The sequence below is a fragment of the Camelus bactrianus genome, chromosome 17 (assembly GCF_048773025.1).
Source record: "Camelus bactrianus isolate YW-2024 breed Bactrian camel chromosome 17, ASM4877302v1, whole genome shotgun sequence".
In the NCBI taxonomy this organism is placed as follows: Eukaryota; Metazoa; Chordata; class Mammalia; order Artiodactyla; family Camelidae; genus Camelus; species Camelus bactrianus.
In genome coordinates this window covers 7063239-7085011 of record NC_133555.1, presented here as the reverse complement: position 1 = coordinate 7085011, position 21773 = coordinate 7063239, and the positions used below count along the sequence as shown (strand labels likewise).

The 21773-nt window shown below is 51.6% G+C and overlaps 1 protein-coding gene across 18 annotated transcripts in view; it reads right to left on the bottom strand.

The window, feature by feature from the left end:
• SSUH2 (ssu-2 homolog) overlaps positions 1-18181 on the bottom strand; it is a 109622-nt gene extending 91441 nt beyond the window's left edge. For 13 of the 18 annotated variants that reach the window (XR_012499862.1, XR_012499861.1, XR_012499864.1 and 10 more), the window contains exons 1-10: positions 18076-18181; positions 9417-9515; positions 8988-9069; positions 7591-7723; positions 6257-6317; positions 5026-5150; positions 3907-3969; positions 2060-2145; positions 654-746; positions 126-231 (exon numbers count right to left, since the gene is read on the bottom strand). Coding sequence is in view for 8 of the 18 variants with exons in the window: in XM_074344425.1 (XP_074200526.1) it covers positions 126-231; positions 654-746; positions 2060-2145; positions 3907-3969; positions 5026-5150; positions 6257-6317; positions 7591-7723; positions 8988-9069; positions 9417-9515; positions 18076-18103 (876 nt within the window). In the remaining 10 variants the exon portion in view is untranslated. Of the gene's footprint in view, positions 1-125; positions 232-653; positions 747-2059; positions 2146-3906; positions 3970-5025; positions 5151-6256; positions 6318-7590; positions 7724-8987; positions 9070-9416; positions 9516-17847; positions 17916-18075 lie in introns of those variants that run through there. The other 5 variants (XM_074344426.1, XM_074344429.1, XM_074344430.1 and 2 more) reach the window with 4 other exon arrangements.
• Between the last annotated feature and the right edge of the window lie 3592 nt (positions 18182-21773).

Sequence of the window (21773 nt, the reverse complement as noted above, 5' to 3'; positions counted from 1 at the left end):
GCTCTGTTCCCATCCAGCCAGACTTTCTAAACAGAAGCAGCACCTGCAGAAGCCCAGAAGGCCCGGCCTCACAGCGGGGAGGAGGAACCCAGCCCCCTTTGTGGTGGTTGCAAAGCCCTCCTTACCATCGTGTTTTCATCCTTAAAGAGGGTCTCCCCTTTGGCTTTAGCAAGGAGCTCCCCAGGGCAGTCCAGCTGGTGCTCAGACACAAACTCAAATAGGCTGTTTTTCCTGGAAGTGAAGAGAAAGAGGGCAGAGCACATGTGTTGGGTTAAGAACATGGGTTTGGAGTCAGGCTGACCAGGGCTGGAGGGCTTGCGTTGCTACTGGTAGGACCCTGGGGAGGTGCTTTAGCCTCTCTGGGCCTCAGCATCCTCACCTGTAAAGAGGGCACCTAGTAAAGCACTGACAATTCTGTTCTGTTACATCACGTCACCCTCACCTGTGACGCGCTGAGCTGGGTGCCCAACAGGAGAAACCCCTTAATGCAGGGGAGCTCCCCTGATGTGGGGATTTAGGACCCTGGGACTCCTCTCCCAGCAGGTCCCTGCACTGTCAAAGCCCCCACCAAGTGGAGCTTCTCTGCAGAAACCGTTCCAGGCCACAGCCCCCAGCCGCCCCCGCCAGGCCAGGGCACTGGGAGCTGCACGTACCAGACGATGACCAGCTGGATGAAGTGCAGCAGTTTCTTCTCCCCCTTGCAGGTGGCACAGGTCTTGTTCCCCCTCCCTGAGCACGTGCTGCATCTGAGAGGGACACCATCGGTATGGCTCAGACAGTCGTGGCGTCCTGTGGCTTCCGAGGCTCCCACCCCACATCCTTCCTCACAGAGGTGGGCCGTGCTGGGCATGGACCGCTTCCTCACTTCCACCATCTAGACCTCCTGCTTCTCGTAGCAGTGCCCCAGTCTCCCTTCGGAGACCACGTGGTTTGTGGTCTCACCCCTGCCCCTGCCAGGACCAGCTTGGGACTTCAGCCTGGCCAGTGAGCTTATTCCCTCTCTCTGGCCACAGTGCCTGATACCAAGATTGACACTTGGCCCAGTGAGTGCATTGAGACCCACCCTAGAACTTTTGTTGGGATTATCAGGAAAGGGCCACCCTTTTCTACTGAGGTTACTACATGTGCAGCTGCTGGTGGCCCCCTCTGCCATCACAGGAGACAGCCTGCCTGAGAACGGATCCACCACGAAGGAAAGCAGTGTGAGGGATGGAAACAGATTCCTCGTGGCACTGTTTAAGCACCTGGATCCAGCTGTACCTAAACCCACCTTGGAAATATGTTCTTAGACTTTTCTGTTACATAGGCCTATAAATTTACTTTTTTGCAAAAGCCAGTTTGATTTGGAGTTCTTTTACTTGTAAGTGAAAGAATCCTGTATTTCTTTCCAAATTAGAGACAATCTTTACCCACCACAGGTGGCAGGTCCACCAAAGCTTTGCCATCTGGCTTGTTAGAAGGATGGCCTGGGCCTTGATGAGCCAAAAGGATTATTAACTAACACAGCTCTGAAGAGTTTCACTCCTCCTGGCTTCCTGTTTCCCTTTAAGGATTTATAAATACATGAAAGGACATCATGTCCAAGATGCAACATCCCACTGTTTGCAAAGCCCTATGAACAGACATGGCACTTTGTTGACTGAGTCAATCAACTGACCGTTCCTGACTCCTCCTCCATTCAGGCCCTGCAGTGGGTTATAAACAAGGGTTTGCCCCGGCCGGATCCTTGGAGAGTTAGGAATCTCACCTTCGGATGGTTTGCCCTATTCACTTCCCCTCCATGTGAAAAGAAGAGGGCTCCTCCCTGTAACTCATTCGCCTCCCTTCCTCCCTGCAGTGCCTCGTCCCTTCCCCCGACCCACAGACTGCTTGACGAGCTCCCTCTGGTCTCGAAATACCAGGTCTTGAGAAACACTCACCTAGGCAACAGCGCACCTACAATGCACAGAATTCTGGGGACACAGGAGTGACAAGACAGACAGGGCGCCAGCCTGCCTTCCAGGAGGGCAGGCAGTGAAAAGCAAGAATGGCAGCTCGGTGCCGGGAGACCCACCCTTACCTCTGCCTGCCGGACCCAGAGCACATCGGACACCGCCGGGCGGGCTTGGCTTTGCGCTTGGCGCCGCTGCAGGAGGGGCACCTCACCTGCGGACACACGTGGCCTCAGCCCCCACTGGCCTCCCGGGGGAGCAGGCAGAGGGCATCCTGAAACCTGGTTCCAATCCCAGCCTGTGACCCGCCCCCAGTCACTTCCCCACTTCCTCTCCCTGGGCCTCGGCCCCTTATCTGTAAGTGGGAGGGCTGGACGCAGTGTATCTTTGGACCTCTCCAGTTGTAGCCTTCAAAGACTCTGCATCCTCACTGTTTCTCCTGAGACATCAGCCTCTCCTGCTCCTCTCTCATCCCCACTGCCCCCAGGACCAGGACGGTCCTCTGACCAAACAGCCCTGGCCAGACGGGGCCCAAACAGCTGCATCTTGGATAGGTCCCCAGAGATGAGCCAGGCTACATCCCACAGTGGGGGCTCAGGAGACACTGCAGGGAAAGCCTGGGGAATGAGGTGGGGGGGGAGCAGGGGAGGGAGGAAGGAGCAGCAAAGGCCCCAGGAAGGGACACAGAGCCAACAAGGGCACAGCTGGGCCCCACTGAGGGGAGGGCGCTGTGAGGGCAGTGGGAGGAGCCTGCTGCACAGAGAGTAGGGAGCGCGGGTGGGCAGCTGAGGGCGGAGGGGACGTAGCCAGTGTGTGTCCAGGAGATTGGGCACAAATGGGAAGGGTGGAAAGAGCTGAGAACACTGGGGGCAGTCTCGCCGCTGGGATGGCTAGTAGCTTAGACGGTTCTACAAGGACCACTGATGCCACAAGGGGCTGCCTGAGTGCTGAGGGGCCCAGGGCTGCATGGTGTACGTTCGCTCCCAACCCCCAACATTCACAACCAGAACTTCAGAAGGGGACCTTATTTGGAAACCATCTTTGCAGATGTAATCAGTGAGGGTGAGGTCATCCTGGAGGAGAGTAGGCCCTACACCCCATGACTCGTGTCCCAACAGAAGGCTGTGAGGAGACAGAGACACAGACACAGGTCAAAGGCCGGGAAACAGCAGAGGCAGAGATGGAGGTGATGTCATTACAAGCCAAGGACTGCCGGCAGCCACCAGGGCTCGGAGGAAGGCCTGAGGCAGCTTCTCCCTCAGGGCCTCCGGGAGGAACTAACCCTGCTGACACCCTGGTTTTAGACTTCTGGCCTCCAGAGCTCTGAGAGAATTAATTTGTTGTTTGAAGCCACCCAGCGTGTGGTCATTTATTACAGCAGCCCCAGGAAACAAATCCAAGGCCTGAGTCTATTTTATCACTCAAAGGCCCCTGAACTTCACTTCCCGGCACTCACCACGCGCACCAGGAGTGCTGGTCACTTGTCAGTCTGCCCTACAGAGAGTCTCCACGAGAAGGACCCCAGGTCTTAGTCCTCCTGCACTGAGCAGGCACTCAATAAAGTTTGTAGGTGGAGGAGAAAAGGCGACAAGAATGAAAGTCCTAAACCATCAAAGTGGAAAAAGGTCAGTAGAGATCCAACTTACCCATCTTACAGGTAGGAAAACGGAGGCTCAGAAAGGGAGGATGGGGGAGGGTATAGCTCAGTGGCAGAGCTCATGCTGAGCACACACCAGGTCCTGGGTTCAATCCCCAGTACCTCCATTAAAAAATAAACAAAAAATAACCCCTAATTACCTCCTCACCCTTCCCCAAATAAATGAGTAAAAAATACATTTTAAAAAACGAAGAAGAAAGGGAGGGTGACTGTGTCAGGTCGCACTGCTAGTGCGGGCAGCCCCAGGCCCCCCGCCCCCCGCCCCCACGTGGCTCGGCCCGCACGCATCGCGCACACCGCCGGCCGTGCGTGACTCACCGTGCTGGCGCCGTGGCAGCCGCTGCACCTGTAGCGCCCACGCCCGTGGCACCTGTGGCATTCCTGAAAGCGCGTGCCCTCCTTGATCTGCTTTCCCGAGCACGGGAAGCTCTGATTCCCCCACCCCCACCCCCATGAGGTTGCCTTCCCAAACGGGAGTACAGCGCTTCCAGCCGCGGTGGGAAGGTGGCTATTCGCTGTTGATTAGATTCCAAAGGGCCTTGAATGCCAAGCCCAGGAGGTCATGAGACCGTTTCCTCAGAGCCCCAGCCCCATCTGTCCTGGATGCTCAGAAGGGGAGACCTGTTCTCCGACTGCCATGCCCTACCCCGACTCCCAGGCTAAACCACAAAAGCCGGGTTCCTTTGCCCATTAGGCAGCTAGAGGCAGTCTTTAGAGATGAAGCCATCAGAGATGAAGGGCATCTCTGTGAAAGGCAACGAGCTACTAGAATTCAGTCGCTGAATCAGAATAGCTTTTCCACCCTGGAGAAAAGAACGAAACACTTTCTTGATCTCTCAAAGTCCTCTTCATCTTATGATGCTATAAAAATTTGCAGGGTGAAATGACATGCCTGAATCATGTTCTAAAGTGAAAACAAGGCAGGTAATTCGATGAGAACATAATATAAAACATCTCAGCGGTGTTTGTGTTAATACATGAGCTGATCCTCACTGCCTGTCCTGATTATATTTATGGAAAACAGTGTGGAGGTCAAATTCTCTCCTACTAACTACCATAAAAAAAAAAATCCAACAAGGCTTTAATTTTATTTTATATTTGTTTCATTCAGCTATTTACTGACAGGCCAAAAAATTAAAAAATTAAAAAGATAAACACACTTACAATGTGTAGGGATGTGAATGCCCACTATTTAAGCTGGTGACATTTTGTACCACCCTGTTGCCATGTGACACTCTGTAATTTGCGTGGACTTTTGTTGGGACTACACTCCACACACTGGGTTTCCTTAGAAGTCCACTTATTTGATGGTCAAGGAATGAACCACCACCTTGGATTTGGGGTTTCCTTTTTTAAAGGCTAAAGCTTGAAGAAACCTATAGTGCCTGGAAAACTGGCTCAGAGAGAGAGGGACAGAGACTCCAGTAAACATGTTACCTTGACCAGTGATGAGTGAGGGACCTGGAACTTCCTGGTATCTTCCTGAAACATTGGGGGAACCTGGACCTCGATGTCCCAAAGCCTGGGGGAGGTCCCTCTTTGTGGCCCATCCACGGAGTGATCTGACAGAGAAAGAGGCTGTTATAAGACCAGCAAATGGCTGCAAGGACCAGCTTTCATTTATTCACCAAATGGTGTAGAGCCTTCACTCAGTGCCAGGCATTAGGCTAGACCCTGGGGCTCTGGGATGGGGAGGTAAGGGTTCCCTTAGAGTCTGTGGTTAAGCCCCCAAGCATTGGAGTTGAACAAACCTGGTTGACCCCTGGTTCTTTTACTTCCTAGAAGCATCTCCCTAGACAAGCTACCCCATCTCTCTGATCCTCAATTCTCTCCTCCCTAAAATGGGGATAATGGTGGTACCTACCATGTAGGAAGGAAGTGAAAGCTGAGTAAAAGAAGGCATACCAAAGCTTAGCACAGGGCTGGTACATGCTGAGGGGTCAAGAAACAAGGACTGTCATCACTATTGTCACCACCCCCAGCATTGTCTTCTTTCTCCTCCGCCTCCTCTGTTCAAGGAGACAGACACAACTTTAGCCACGATGCGACAGACTGCATGTAAGTGCTTTGGACAAGAGCTGCATAAAGGGCTCTGAAACCTCAGAGGACTGACTCATCCTGCTGGGGAGGGGGCAGCAGGAGAAGATATCCTCAAAGACTTCATGAGAGAGGGAACATGTGAGCTGAGTCTTGATAGATAAACCAGAGCAGTCAGCAGAAAAAACAGGTAGGACATAGGGCTTCCCAGACCAAGAGCCTGAAGCCTCCAGGGGGTTCAGCAGAAGATGTGATGGCACAGCGAACGGGGTCCCCAGGGGGTCCAGAAACTCAGGAAGGTGCTGGGGCGACCGGGGAGGCAGGCGGTCACCCGAGCACACTTGCTGACTTTGCAGTCTGGCCCCGGCTGGCAGCACCAGCTTGTGGCCAAATACAACACTAGGCTTTTTCAGGCCCTCCAGCGAACCAGTGCCGGGACAGGAAACGTTTGCTAAGACCAGTCCTGGAAAGTCTCCAAGAGGAAAGGCCACCCTCTCTTTTTGTGGGTGATGGGAAACTGAGGCTCTGAGCATAAGAACATCTTACTCGGGGTTAGTGACTAAGACAAGTGTTATTCTCCACCAGCACCTGCCGTATTTGCTCCCAATTAAACTGATTTCAGACAACTCACTAGTAAATGGCTGAAAAGTCCATTCACTTATCCTGGATTCGCTGAAGGTCTCTAGTCGATACTACAGAGAAAAAACAGCATGTCACACTTGTGCCCTTAGGAAGACAGAGCCTTATGTGAAAGAATGAAGCACCCCACCCTCGGGGTGAGCTCCCCCAGGCACAGCGCCTGCAGGCTGCTCAGAACAGGCCAGCAGCAGGGACTTCAGTGGCAGATGCCCCAGGACATCTGCAGGGGGTCAGTCAGCCCCGGGAAATTGTTCCTGACCGGCTCACAACTGGGCTGCTTCAGCTCCTCATTTTTTTATACATAGAAATGGCCCATGAGACAAGTTTGAAGCAACAATTTTCCTTTGACAGATGGAAGCAGCTGGAATCAACAGCGCCAAATACCCTTTGGAGGAATTTATCTGCCTGATGTCAAGATCTTCTTTCTTGATCCTCATCCACAGAATCACAAAGCGGGAAGGGATCATGGACATCACCTGGCTCCTCCTCTTCCATGTAAGGAAATGGGGGCTCAGAGAGGTCAGTTGACTTGCCCGAGGTCACACAGCTATACAGAGGCCTCTTCCCTGATCCCTACTCTGATTTCTCCCTGCAAAGCTCTTCTGATCTCTATGTGATTATGTGCCCTCTAGGGAATGGCTGTGCCGGTGAACTAGGAAATGTGAACTTCAACCTCTCCCTGTTAAGGCAGAAGGTGACAGAGGGGATGCTGTGGTCTCAGTACCAGACGCAGGACTTCCCTGTGGAGCCTCAGGCCTGGGGGTGATGAATAAATGACTCCTTGGCATAGATGTGATTTGAGGAAGGCAGGGAGCTGGGATCAGGGGAGGGGATGGCCCTCTCTAGCCCACCCCTCCAGGAAGCAGCTTAGTTTAATGGAGGTGCTGGGGGTTGAAGCCAGGACCTCGTGCATGCTAAGCATGAGCTCCACCACTGAGATATTGCCCTTCCCCCAGATCAGTCGTGTCTTTAACGACACGGCTTTGACACTAGCAAGCCTGAGTCTGAATCCCAGCTCAGTCTCTACTAGCTGCATGTCAGGGGCAAGTAACTCCACCTCTCTAAACATCCAGTTCCTCCTCTTAACTGGTGACAATAACACCTGCCGTGTGGGGCAGCTCTGAGGGTTTGGTGAGATATTTATGAATGTGGTTTCCAGATGCCTAGTGCATTCGAGCTGCTCACTGGCCACTGAGAATAATTATTCCTCGTATTATCACTCACTACAGACCCAAGACGCGGCAGAAAGGACTTCAATGTCACTGCCACTCGCAGGCACTGCCCCCTCACCCTGAGCCTCCCGGTCCCCGCCAGCTGCCCCCTCACCCTGCACAGGGTCTGCTGCCTCAGCTCCTGGATGATGAGGTCAGTGGCGGCTGCGCTGCCGTAGCAGCACTTGGAGTTCACGAAGTTGAGGAGGGCTTCCCGGGCCACCTCCTCTGTCACCACGGGGACTCTGCTGGGGCCAAGCAGAGGGGCAGCGGGTTTGGGGAGAGCCTGCGGGCTCACCCAGGCCAGTCAGCCCCCTCCCTGTGCAGATGGAAATGGAGGCCCGGAGACAGGGGGGCCCTGGCCGTGGTCCCCAGCCATAGTCGAGCCCTTGGCGTCCATCTGGGGAGGGTGCCTCCAGCATCAGGAGCTGTGAGAACAGATGCCCAGGTGGGAAAGGGACAGGTTCTTCTAGAGGACAGTAAAAGCACTTTACCTGAAACGTAGGGCTGGGGAGAAGCGCTGACGGAATCTTAGAACTTGAACAACAACAACAAAAAGAAACAAACAAACTCAAAAAAGAACACTAAAGATGAATTATGCCATTTTACAGATATGGGAAACTGAGGTCCAGAGAAGATTAGATGTCACACAGCTGGAAAGAGGCAGAGTTAGGCTAGACAAGGCTCCTGCCCCTCGAGGACCTTGACCTCGGCCAGAGGAGCTGTGAGCAACACTCATGAGAAGACCCAGGCTGAGAAACTTCCCACAACAGGGCCCAGAGAGACTCATCGTGAGCCTGCTGGGCGGGAGGAAGCGGCAGTGGGTGGGAAGGCAGACTCCGCATGACCCTTCCTCGGCCTTCTCTCTGGACCCCTCCCCTCCTCCTGGAAGACCCTCCCCTGGGCTGCCACCAGGAAGAGAAGGCAGGTGCTCCAGGCAGCAGTGGGGCCAGGAGCACCAGGCAGACACCCTCCAAAGCAGGACACAGCCGCCCAGCTTGGCACCCCATCCTGTCCACACAAAGCTGGATGGACAGCCGGAGCTCTGCGCCAAGTCCTCCAAGCAAGGAGAGAGCACGCTCCCAGGAGCAAAGAGGGGGTCAGCAGACTTTCGGTAAAGCCTAGACAATAAATATTTTTAGGCTTTGTGGCCCACACAGCCTGTCTCACCACTCAGCCCTACCGTTATGGTGCAAAACAGCCACAGCCAGTGAGGAGACAAATACACGTGGCCACGTGCCGAGCAAACTTGACAGACAAAAACAGGCGGTGGGCCAGAGTCTGTAACCCTCAGGTTGACTATGGTTTTCAACCCTGGCTCGCGAGCCCACCAGCCTGAAGAGCTTGGTGAAAAACACAATCCCAGGCTCCATCCCTAGAGAATCTGACCCAGTGGGGCTGGGGCCCCGATGCTCTGCCTGGGCTGAGATCTGTGGCCCCTGAGATCCCTGAGGAGGGCTCCAGGTTGGGGGTGGGGGATGGTGATGGCTCCATGGGGTCCCCAGGGCTCACCCGTGCTCCAGGAACGGGGACCAGCACCTCTGCTCCTGGGGTCTCCCTGGGGCCTCCAAAGGTGGGAAGAATATCTGGCGCCCTGGAGGAGAGGGGAGGAGTCAAACACCTGGCTCAAACGCACAGGTAATTGCGGGGTGAAAGAAGGGGGGGCTGGCTGCACGTGAGAAAACACAGAAGAAGAAGAAGAATGGTGGTTCTAAGACAGCATCAGTCTGGGGTCCAGTGGAAATGGACATGGTCATGGAAGGGCCACGGGCACAGGACCCCTGTCCTCCCGTCCCCTCCCAACAGTGACAAGAAGCTTCCCGGGGCCCCCAGGGGACAGGGGAGCCATCCCAGGCTGACCTGTTCCAGAGACACTCCCACAACCAGCTAAGCCCCAAGAAGAGGTTGAAGGGCCCAAGACCCATGGACCATAAGACTTACTGTCCCCTTGAAGAAGCCAGTCACAGCTCGGCAGCCTCTCCAGGAGTTCAGCCGGGGGCGCCAGAGGACTCTCGGCCTCGAAGCTGAGGTCGCCCACACCTGCGGGAAGAGCAGGAAGATGGCGACTTCACAGGAAATTGACGAGTGGGGGTGGGGAGCAGTGCATCACAAAGTGGCTCACAGTTGAAGTCAGTCTCAGTTCAGCCCCCTCAGGACACACAACACACCTGCAGGGCTGGCAGGGCTGGGTGGGGGTATGACAGTGGCAGCAGGAATAAGAATGATGAGAAAACCATGAAGCAGGGCAGCTCCAGTTTGCCGGGCCCCTGCTCCAGCCAGTCACAGATGCTTTAGAAACATTAACATATTCCATAGCCCGAGGGGACAGATCTGGAGTACCAGATGGTCACATTTCTTTGATGCTCTTCTCATCAAGAGACAAGTCTACATTTCCTCCCCCTTGAACCTGGGCAGCTTCGGACTGCTTCACCAAGGGAACACAGGGGGCAAAGGAGAGACTGCAGCTCCTACTTCTGGCCTCTTGATTCCCTGACCTACCAGGTAAGAAATCAGTCTGTCCCACTGGACAGGCCATGTGGAGATGCCCTGAGTACGTGGAGAGGGGCCCAGTGGAGCCCGGCCTCCAGCCACCCTGCCAAGCCACCAGGCATATGAGCAAACCGTGTGGGACCCTCCAGTCCAGAGCAGCTACCTGCTGACTACACCGAGTGACCCTGTTAAAGACTGCATGTCTGCACCCCGCAAATTCATATGTTGAGTCCCACACCCCCAGTGGAGTGGTACTAGGAGGTGGGGCCTTTGGGAGATGATTAGGTTCAGATGAGCTCTCGAGGATGGACCCCTCTGCTCTAGGAGTGCCCAGGGAGCAGGCAGCTGTCTACAAGCCAGAAGAGGGTCCTCACCAGACACCGGATCTGCTGGTGCCTTGATCCACCTTGGACTTCCCAGCCTGCAGAACAGCGAGGAATGTTTGTTCTTTAAGCCACCCAGTCTATGGTATTTTTGTTACAGCAGCTCAAACTAACACAGACCCTCGTCACTTACACATGGAACAGAAGAATCACTCAGCCGAGCCCTGTCCAAATTCCTATCCACGAAATCATGAAATATAATAAAATGTTATTAAGGCACCTCATTGTGGGGTGATTTGTCACGCAGCTTCCTCTACTGGGCAGTCTTTATTCTGAGTCTCTCCACAGACCTGGCCAAGACATTCTTGTTGCCACACCAGGGTCCGAGGCTCCTCCTGCTGCCCTCTCCTCTCTCACAGGGGTCTGATCTGCACTGTGGTCCAAAGATGGTCCCTGCCTACACCTGCTCCCTCTCCCCCTCTCCCTTCACAGGTCTCCAAGAGATCTCTGGTATGTCTCATGCCATCTTGGTGTCTGTTTCTTGGATGATCCGAACTGACACACTAGCACTACCACACTCGACCAATGAGGAGACTGAGGCTCAGAGAGGTTGTGACTCGCCCTATATCACACAGCCGACGAGTAAAGGAGTCGGATTCAAACCAAAGTTCCTCTGTCTCCAAAGCTGGTATTCTTTCCATGTACCTTCTATGAGGCAAACCCTATGGTGGAAGACACACTATCTCACTGTTTTTAAAACCTCATCTTGATCTGTCAGGCTGTAACATAGGTACATACTACCCTGAGACTCCAAGGAGAAAAGCATATTATTAGTACTGGCCTCTGGAAACTCAGGACAACTCATGAAGCATCCCACAAACCTGTTGCCTCATCCCACCGTCACACCTGTAGGTGTGGAAGGCAGGACTTCTAACCTCACTTGACATGAGGCATCTGAGGCTCAGAGAGTCACTCCAGTATCCCCAGGGTGCACAGCAGTCGAGTTAGAGCAGGACAAAAACTCCTCCCTCCTGTTCCTGCCCACGGACCACCCTTCAAACCTGTTCCCTGAAGTCCCCATGCTGGGGAACACGGATCCCTCAGCTCTGTCTTTCTAGTGGCCAACTGACCACAGGAAGTTGACTTTAAAGGGTGAGCTGATAAATGGTCAGTGGAAGGGGATTCTGTCTGCACGAAATCACTGCAGCACACTCAGGTAACATTTCCAGCTGACCCACCTCATCGCCTAGATCCTTCCCTTTCTCGCAGCTCTTTAAAGCTACAAAAAATAAAAATAACATGTCCTGCCCTTTGGAGTTTCATAAAAGCAAAGACCCGATGAAGAAGCAGACCTTGTTCGAAATTCGAACAGCCTAGGTTATCTGGAAGCGGAGACAGATGTCAGGTGATGAGCAAACCTGAAATCCAGAAACTCGTGGCCAAGAGCAGTGAGGGAGGCACAGGGTGGGGTCATTCAAACAAATAAATAACCCTGCTCTACTGCTCCCCACAACCCCCAATTAGGAATGCGCTTGTCCTTGGACAATAAGAAATACACATCTCTAAGTTTCTTCCTCCTTGCAGGAAACTTCCAAAGGAAGCTGAAATGGAACATTTAGAGATGGAGGGGTACTTTTCTGAACAGGAAGCAAATAATTCCGCCGAGAAAGAGGTGAGAGCCCTGGGGCAGAGGTGGGTGTGATGGAAAGTGACATCGTCCCCAAGCTTCAAGCACGTATCCCCAAATCCCCAGGATGAGAATTCACCCAGAATCATTCTTCAAACCTTGATTCTCAATATTGCTTTGCTTCTAATGAGCTTATTAGCATTCTAAGCAATTCTAGCCCCCAGGGACTTGGGGACCAGCAAACATTTTCTACAAATAGCCAGGTGGTAAATATTTCAGCCTCTGAGGGCCCTGCAGTCGGTCTCCATCACTCAACTCGGCCATTGTGCCCAGAAAACAGCTACAGACAATAGACAATTGAGTAAGCATGGCCTGGGTCCAGTGAAACTTTACAAAACAGGCAGTGGGGCAGATTTGGTTCATGAGCTGTATTTTGCCCATCCTGACCTGACACTCGCCTGTGTGGATGAGTTTTGAGGGGGATGAGAAAGGTGGAGGGAGGGTCTGTCTCTTTCTCACTGCTCCTTTAAGCCAAGAGTGAAGATGTCAGGCGTGGAAACAAAAGCGAGGCTATCCCAGCCGCCTTCCCTGGGAGGGCCCCCGCCCACCCAGAAGTCTTGGGTCTGCTGGGGCATCAATACTTTCCTCCTCAAAAAGACAGGGAAATGCCACGTGGCCGTGATGTCTTGCTGGAAACCAAACAAAGGGGCAGGAAGAGGGGGAGAATGAGAGGTGGGAAACTCAGAGCTCCATCCATCAACCGGGAGCCACCCTGACCTCTGGCCATTCGTCAGAGCTAAATTAATCTCTCCATTATGTTGCGGACAAAAATAAAGGCCCCCAGGCTGCAGTACAGGCGGACGTGTCATTTCCTGGGCAGATCTCCTTGGGCACAACAGGAATGTGGACGTCACGGGACTTCGTGTGGCGCCCAGCATGGGGCACTCAGCAGGGGGCCACCAGCCGCGTCACAGTTTCTACGGTGTCTGGGCTGAGTTCCAGGGCGACTGTCCAGCTGGACCAGGGCCCCGTAACACAGGCCGCACCAGGTTTGAGATGCTGCATGGTCTCCTCTTTGCACCTCAAGACAACCACTGTTTGGCCCATTTCGTAGAAGAACAAGTTGAGGCTCAGAGATGTGACTGGGGGCAACGAGCTCACACACTCAGAGCCAAGACAGAAACAGTACTTAGAACTCACATCCTGACTCCAAGCTCAGTGGTCTTCCCACTTGGAAGGTGGACACCCCAGTGATCCTTGCAAACACATCAAGCGGTCACTGCGAAAGCTTTGCAAAGTGCTTCTCAGGCAGTGTTTCTGCTCACTGGGCACCAGCTAGTTTTCTTTTGTATAGGAAGGAATTTTTTCCTATAGGGAAAGGCATAATTCATGATAACCCCTTTCGCTTTCTCTTTTTAAAGTGCCATTCCCTCTATTTCAGAGATCAAAGAAGTCCACGTCTTCTGCCCCTGATTCCAGATGAATGCTGTCAAAGCACTGAAATCAGGCCACGTCTCTGGGCAGACGGCCCCCCACTGCCATCTTGCTTTCCTTTGTTTTACATCTTGCCTCTTTCAATAGGTGTGAGAGCCCCTTTTGGACAGGGACCACCCCGCCTCCCCGCCAACTCTTGCATACAGGTGGTGCTCATACATGCCTGTGGTGTGCATTATACTTAAGATGGTGCAAGAGAGATTCAGGTGGTCAAATTCATACAGACAGAACGCAGAATGGTGGTTGCAAGGACCGGGGGGAGAGGAGAGGAGCCAGTGTTTGACGGGGGCAGAGTTTAGTTGTGCAAGACGCAAAGATTCTGGAGATGGATGGTGGTGATGCTTGCCCAATAACATGAGCGTGCCGTACACTCACAGTGAGATGGTAAATTTCACGTTATGTGTATTTTACCACAATGGAAAATAATTTTAAAAAGAAGGAGATTCAAGTGATCCTAAGATAAAGAAAAGAAAAAGTACTGTTTTGCCAAGAAGAACAAACAAATAATTGGCTACACCATTTGGAGGCCTTCCCAGCAAGACCAGAAAGCCTGACCAGGTCACCCCCAACCTTACACACCGCAGTGGCTCACTACTGCCCACAGCTAACATCCAGGCTCCTGAACCTGGCAGGTATGGCCCTACGTTACCTGTCGGGCAGGAAGGAAAGAGTCTTGTCAGCCCACACGATGGGGCAAAAGCCTTCCTGTGTTGTCCAGGGGAGAGAGAAGGGAAGACAGCTAACCGGTGGGGGTGGGAGGGTGGGGTTAAGAACAGAACAGAAATGGGAAATGAGAGAGAGCGAGGCAAGCCTGCTTTGAGGCAGGAGCCATTGCGAAAATATTTGGGGGAGCAAAGAGATTGCCCACCGTGGGTGTGATAACCACCAAAAAAAACAGGGGGAAGAAGACATGGGAGAAGTCTTTCTCGGGGCTATCGGCTCCCTCTGGTTCCATGAGAAGGCAGCAGATGTTACAGCTGATTGTCAATTAGTTGGCGTGTGGAACTCAGCCTCTGGAGAAAGTGCTCTGGAGCCAAGACAGAGCCACATGCAGGCTGGGCTTTCTGAGAGTCATCTCCTTTCCAGAGGTGACTTCCCACGTCATGACACTGATGTCTGCACTTACCCCCCAACACACAGAAGCATCACACACACACACTCCAGCCCCTGCTCTGGCTGTCCCTGCCCACGACACCCCCCGTCACTGGGCCCAGCCTGGCTCAGCCCAGACCTCACCTCCCACAAGGCCGGCCCATGTGTGGTTCCCCTTCTCCGGGCCCCCCAGTCTTCTCTCCCACTCTCTGTTGTTGCTTCCTCTGAAAGGCTTTATAAGAATTATCTGCAAAAAGTCCATGTGGGGTCTGCCTCCCCCATTAGCCATCCTGGTCCCCCAGCCATGAGCACAGCACAAAATAGCTCCCTTACTGTGTTGTCTCGGGGAAATCACTTTACTTGTTAGGGTCTTGATCTTTCCCTACAGCAAGGCTCAGGGTGTCACTGAGAGAAACGATGGGAACTACAGGCTAGAGACATCTGTGCTGATGGGCCTGCGAGAGTCCTCCAGACCATCTCTAAGCTGTAATACAGTTTCATTAAGGCTTTTTATTTCTTACTCATTCCCAAGACGGGATACTGTATCTTTCCTTTAGAAGTTGAGAAACCCACAGTCCCCGATCCCCTGCCAGAAATGTGCAGCTGCTGGGGAGACCAGGTGTGTCTGGGAGCCCAGGGCCGACCCGCAGGAGGCTCAGAGTAGCTGCGCCTCCACCCGAAGGGACGTGTGAAAAGCATGAGGCCCCATGGTCAGTCACAGGCTCTGGGCAGCAGGGTTCCTGCCAGGAAGTCTGGCATCTTTTCCCATCAACTTACGGAGATGGCTTCAGATCCGGTCTCAAACCCCAACTCAGCCAGGGCGGGGTCCACACTAATGAATAAGGCTTTGTAGAGCAGGGCTGGCCTGGGTACCAAGGAGAGTGTCCCATCTCATCAGCAGTGGGTCACAGATGGTGACAATGGTGCAGCTTCAGACCACTGCCCCCTTCCCCAGAGACCAATGCCAAGGCATAACGGGGTACCATCTAGACCCTGTGGTCTTGGACCACAGACGCCCCCTCCTAAAATTACCAGGGGCTCTAGTTACAGCCCATCTTACTCAAAGAGGCTCTTGCTCACCATTCCTGGGAAGGCTGTCAGTCTGTAATAAAAGAAGTTAGATTATAAAAGGTATGGTTTTTAGAATAAGGGAGGGGATTTTTCCTCTTTAGCTCTGTGCAAGGACATTCCCCTCTAAGAGTAAATGAAACCACATTGCATCTAGAACCACTGAAAAAACAGGACCTTGGCAAGTCAAAGAAGAAAAGACATCTAGGGGTTCTCATTTTAAACAGTGAATAGACATTCTAAGTAGTCTTGAGGGGGTAAAACCAACATCAAAGAGTAGAAGCTCCAAAGAAAGAGATGCCAACTCAGTGTGAGAAAGAACTTGTGACAGTCTCAGCTGCAGGAGGGGGACCAGTCCATCCCAGGAGGTGTTCCAGTCAATGGTGGGTGATGCTACCTCTAGTCGGGGATGCTGTCAGAGGTATCCTGGCATCTGATGAAGGCGATACTAAAAGGCCTTTAAGGCCACATGACTTCCATGTGGTACCAGGGTACCACATCCCAGAATGTCCCTATCCATGCCTACTTTGTTCCCAAATTGTGTAACTGGCAGAAGATATTCTCTCTCTGAGGCTGCCTGCATCATAGACTCATAAACCAAGGAGACAACACTTCTGTGACAAGGAAGGGTAACTCAATTGGATAAAGTGGACAGCCATCTCTCACCTAGGAAGGGACATTTGAATTATACAGATCCCATAGCAGGCTCCCTTTCTGAAACCTGGAAAAAATTTTTACCTTGTTTCAGATTTCATCAACCTAGTTTCTATTTCTGGACAATCCCCTACCTTGCAGTAGACCCTAAGTGCTGGCCTCAGGGTTTACTGTATTGGAAACCGGCACATAGTGTGACCCCAAGGCAGAATCAGAGTTTTCAGAATTTTAAGGGAACTAAAAAGAGCTCACCTTCCTCTCAGCTTGTTTTCCAAGACTTGATGCCAAAACAGAAACATCACAGTAATAATATTTTCCATTAATAGCAGTTTAATTTTAAAGCTCTGGGGGACATAATCTGATCATTATCCATGCCTACTCTGGGCTGAGTGATGTATCAGGCACTTTATATCCAATTAATCTTTTACCAACTCTGCAAGGTGACACCATCTCTTTTTTTTAAGGGGAGAAATAAAGTTCAGTGAGGTTAAGTGACTTAGGCAAAGTCACACAGCAGTTAAATGGCAGGGCTTGGATTTCAATCCAGGTCTGACCTAGCTCATTCCTACTAAAAGAAACTCCAAGTATAAATTGAAAGAATGCTAATGAGCTGTGTTTTGAAGAGGAAAGACTGCATTCAAATGTTAGTGGAAGCCTATTAAATAAGACTATGGACACACAATTTCCAATATCAGAGATCAGATGAGGCCCTTCCCAAATTCATGCTAAAATATCTCTGTACAGTTTCTCACTTCAATATAAAAAAGGATTCCAACAAAATTTAACCTGAGTTCTCTCTCAGATTAGCAGGGGTCCATTTTATATCTCACTTCAGCTCGGAAGCTTAAAGCTCTGAGATACCAGCATTTAAAAAAAATGAAGTGTTAGACCTGCAAAGCGCCTTCAAAATCACCAAGTTTGGTAACTCTGAAAATGTGCCAGTGTCACAGACCTCACTGGGATTCAAATGAAAGTTGTGCCCACTTGCTCCCAGCACATACACACACACACGCGAAGCACATTCACACAGTATTTTGTCCTCACCTTCATGGTCCTCAAATTAAGAATTCCTGCCCGATCTTCCTTTATAGATAGGGATATTGAAGCTCAGAGATGTTAAGTGACTTGCCCAAGATCACACAGCCAATTCACAGCAGAGCTAGAACTTGAACAATAGCCTCCCAATTCCCAGTCTGACATTCTACCACATTGCCAGTTCCAAATTCAGGCTTGAAACTTCCTTTTTAAAAACACAGTGCATCTCTTCCTAAAATACCACTTCCTTCTTCATCTCTTTAATAGTCCTTAAATTACTATTGTATTTCTGTCCCACTAATGACAAGACGGGGTCACCTGGGCTATGTTTCAAGAGCAGTAATGAACTAGTGAGATTTTTGCTAGAGGAAGATGACGTGTAAAGACCTTTCACTCACATTTCTTTAAAATTAACCTCATCTAAGAACTGAAGCAACTGTGGTTGAAATGAGAATCCTGATATTCAGGCTCACATTGGGCTCCAGGGCGGTGGGGGCAGAGGGGGACTAACAACCAAAGAAAAGAAGGATAAAGAATGTAAGATGTGGACGGGTTACGGTGTTACATAGCTTGGAAGAAAAGTTCTCACCTTGCTTTTTTCTACCTTCCTTCCACATTGCTCAGAGGCACCTAATGGAACAGCCACCTGCAGGCAGCAAACGGGCTTCACACTGGGAAGGAAGGAAGGGAGGAAAGAAGCAACGGATGCTCTCAGCAGCACAGATGCAGAACCAGGACAGCACTGAGGGCAGTGGGAAAATTTCAGCTCAGCACCCTGCAGAGGCGGGCACCCCATGCCTTCCCTGGTGATACTTACTGTCCGCGTCACTCAGATCACTGTCCATGGTCCAGACGTCCAGCTGAGGAGGAGGCTGCCCTTCTAGTGGGCTCAGGCTGCTGGGAGCTGAGGGACCACCCTCAGCCCCTCCCAGGACGGCGGGCCCATTGTTACCAGATTTGAATACAACAGAGGGAAACATCTGCAGGGCACGGAGCTGCTCTGGGCCCAGCCTCCAAGGTTCTTGGGGCTCGTCCTCACAAGCTCTTCCCCTGCCAGGCTCTTGCTGGTGTTCCTGGTCACCTGTGTCCTCACGCAGCTCTATGAGATGGGCACTTTGATGGAACCCATCTTTCTGAGCTGGATTTAAACCCTCGTCTGTCTGACTCTCACGTTGGAGCTCTGGACCTCTGTGCCACACAGCTCATCTGTAGGAGGCATGCTTCTGAGTGTTGTGTGGGCATGGTGGGGGGAATAGAGAAAAACGTAAAATGTAATCACCACAAGAAGGCCACCTCCCCGAGGTGGGGAGGAGGACGCGTGGGGTTTCTCAAGTCTTGAGCACTGACCCCCTCGGCTCCCTGAGGGAGAGTCGAGGCTGGGATTGTGAGGCGATGCTCCAAAGCCACACAGCGTGTTGGGGGCGGAGCCAGCCCTCAGCCCAGGCTGCACGGCCCACTGCTGTCACCACACCAGCCCGGCTCCCTGTGAAACATCTGTGGGTTTTCGGAGGTCTCTCCCTGAGCCCTCTGCATGAGGGTGTAACCCCCCTTCAGCCCTGGACCTGAGCTACCTGCTGGTGGAAGGGGAGAGCTCGTGGGCTGGTACCCCCTGCACTGCATCCTTGCCAATGACGCCTCACACATCTGGGCCTGGAGTTCTCTAGCAGGGCAGCCTCACTTCACAGGGCAAAGCAAGTACCCTACACCCTGCCTGCCCAGCCCAGCAGTGCCCACGGGTGTGTCCTGATGTCCCAAACGAGGACGGCTACTGTATCCACCTGGGAAGCGCTGTGACTGATGTGTCAGTGGCCTGTCTTGGATGGCCACGCCACACACAGAAATGGCTCCCAGGGGCTCCACGAAGAGCCCTCAGTCTCACCCTGCTGCTTCCCCCCATCATTCACTGCCCGCCCTCAACAGAATGCTCGTGACAATCATGAAAGCAGTAGTGATAATTTGACAAATGCTCCTTAAATACAGTCAGATAACTCAGCGCCCACAAACAGGTTTTCATGGTTGACAGGAGCACTGAATTCCTTAAACTGGAGAGCTATGTAAGTTTCATTACAGCAGGTACTGAGAAAGAGCAAGATCCCAAGAACTAATAGAACCTGTTGTTACCTTTATACATTAAGCGATGATTTTAAGCCCCTGTAGAACTGTCCCCATGGTGACAGGATTACCATGGATGTGTGTCCCTGGGTATGTGTGTATTTCACTCTAAACATAATATGTGTGTGTCTGTGTCTGTATGTTTGTCTGTGCATAGATTTAGATGATAGATTTACAGACTGACAGACTACTTGTGGCTTACTGAAACAATATACCATTATTACATCTTGAGCACTTTTTAAGCAGTAATGTGTGCTTGCCCAAAACCCTCCTCAGTATTTAAAAGAAACAATCATAGGAAATTTTTAAATGGCAAACAGAAGGACAGAATGTTAAACAGAGCTGAGAACTAAAAGGTCCCGAAAGACTGAGGCTACAAAAATGCAGACAACCAGGAGTTGTAGCTTAGATCAAAGTGTAGATCAAAGGCAGTGAGAAGTCCCTTGCTGCTCACTAGCTAGATCACATAGTAGCAGGTTAATAAGTACCTCTTAAAATGCCTGGAAAATGAACAAACCAACTACGAGACCGTTCTAATCTTGCTTAGGCATCAAAACAGGAATGCTGTCAGCAACGGCACGCTTGGGTGACTCAGGGCTAACAAGGTATCCATCACCATCACCACCATTCATCGTGTCAACAGGATCAAGCGTCATTAATTCTAGGACCCAGGCCAGTTTGACGTTGATACTGGTTCCCACCTCCCGTGAGTAACAAAGGGGCTTTGGGTGGGGAAGAGAGGCATTTGACATTCATTCTGTATCACTGCTGTTGACGTCAAGAAGGGGGCTCCTTCGAGCTCTTCTTCCTGACCCTGTCCTTAGTGGTCCATGGCCAGGATCCATCACCAGACTCTTCATGTCCTGCTCACAGTTCAACACTCATGAAACATCTGTTGGCTGAACATAGCTGTCCAAGAGCTAACTCTGTCCACTTCCTGCTGTCTGATAACCTTTCTTGTCCTTGGAAATAAAATCTATATAATCTCATGGTTTGGTCTCAGAGTCTTGAGGTTACGTTGTGGCTGCGGGAATCATATTAGGGCACTGGAGGCCCTTAGAGGGGAGTCTAGAAATCACAGTGTATGGCAGTGGTTGAATATGACGCTGACGGAAATGCCTAGAGGGAGGGCTCAACCAATACCTTCAAGTATTCAAAGGGCTGTCATGGGGAATCCAGTCTTGGGACACTCATCTTATGAGCAGGCATTCTGAGAGCTGATCCAGAATGGGGAACCACTTCAACTTGACAGAGAGGAGACCTGACCAGCAACAGACCCTTCTACTGGGGTGGGCCTCTCCAAAGAGTGTGAAACCAGAACCTTGAGGATGAAACCAAGTGGGCAGCAGTAGAACGGAACAGTTTATGGCTTCAGAGTCAGAGTGAACTGGGTTCAGAATCCAAAACTGGGTGCGGTAGCACTATGGTCCGTTTCGGGGGCATCCCTAGAGGACAGTGAAAGGAGATCTTCCTGGTGGGGAAAACCGCAAACAGTGCACCTGGCTGTACGTTTTGCCTGGAAGAAGAAATGGCCCCAGGTAGGAGTCTATACTAACTCACCAGCTGTCAAAAATGGTTTTGCTGTAAGATCAGGAACTTTGGAAGGAACATCACTAGAAAACTAGTGACAAGGAGGCCTGGGAAAGAGGTATATTGACAGATCTCTCTGAATGGGGAAAGAATATGAAGATATTTGTATTTCTTGTGAATGCTCATCAAAGGGTGATTTCAGCACAGGAAGATTTCAATCATCCTTCAAAGCTGAGGTGTGACCCTCTTCCCCCATCATCAGACACTTGGGTTGCTTCCACCTTTCGGCTAAAGCGAATCATCCTGCTATGAACATGGAAGGCTGGACAAACATCTCTTCAAGACCCCACTTTCCATTCTTTCAGGGATATACCCAGAGGTGGAATTGCGGGATTATATGGTAAGCCTATGCTGCATGTTTTAAGGAACTGCCACACGATTCTCCACACCAACTGGACCAGTTTACATCCCCCCAACAGTGCACAAGGGTTCCAATTTCTCCACGTCCTCGCCAGCACTGGTTTTCTGTTTATACAGTATTTAACAGCTTAAATTATTAACTCCACTTGACAGGTGTTTTTAAAAGGCTCAAAGAGGTGAAATGACTTGGCCAGGACCACACAGGAAGAAGCTAGGCTGGAACCTCCTAACTCCTGGTGCTGCCGTGTCCCCCACCACCACCACATGGTGACATGGAAGCACTGCTTTTGCTCTTTCCAGATCCAAGTCTTGCCCCACCGTCTGCAGAGCTCTCTCTCATTCACTCGTTCAGCCGTGAACACTCGCTTAGCATCTGCTAGAAGCCAGGCCCTGCCCCAGGCCCTCTCAACAGCCCATCTAAACCTACATCCAACCAGAACCCCCATGGGAGCC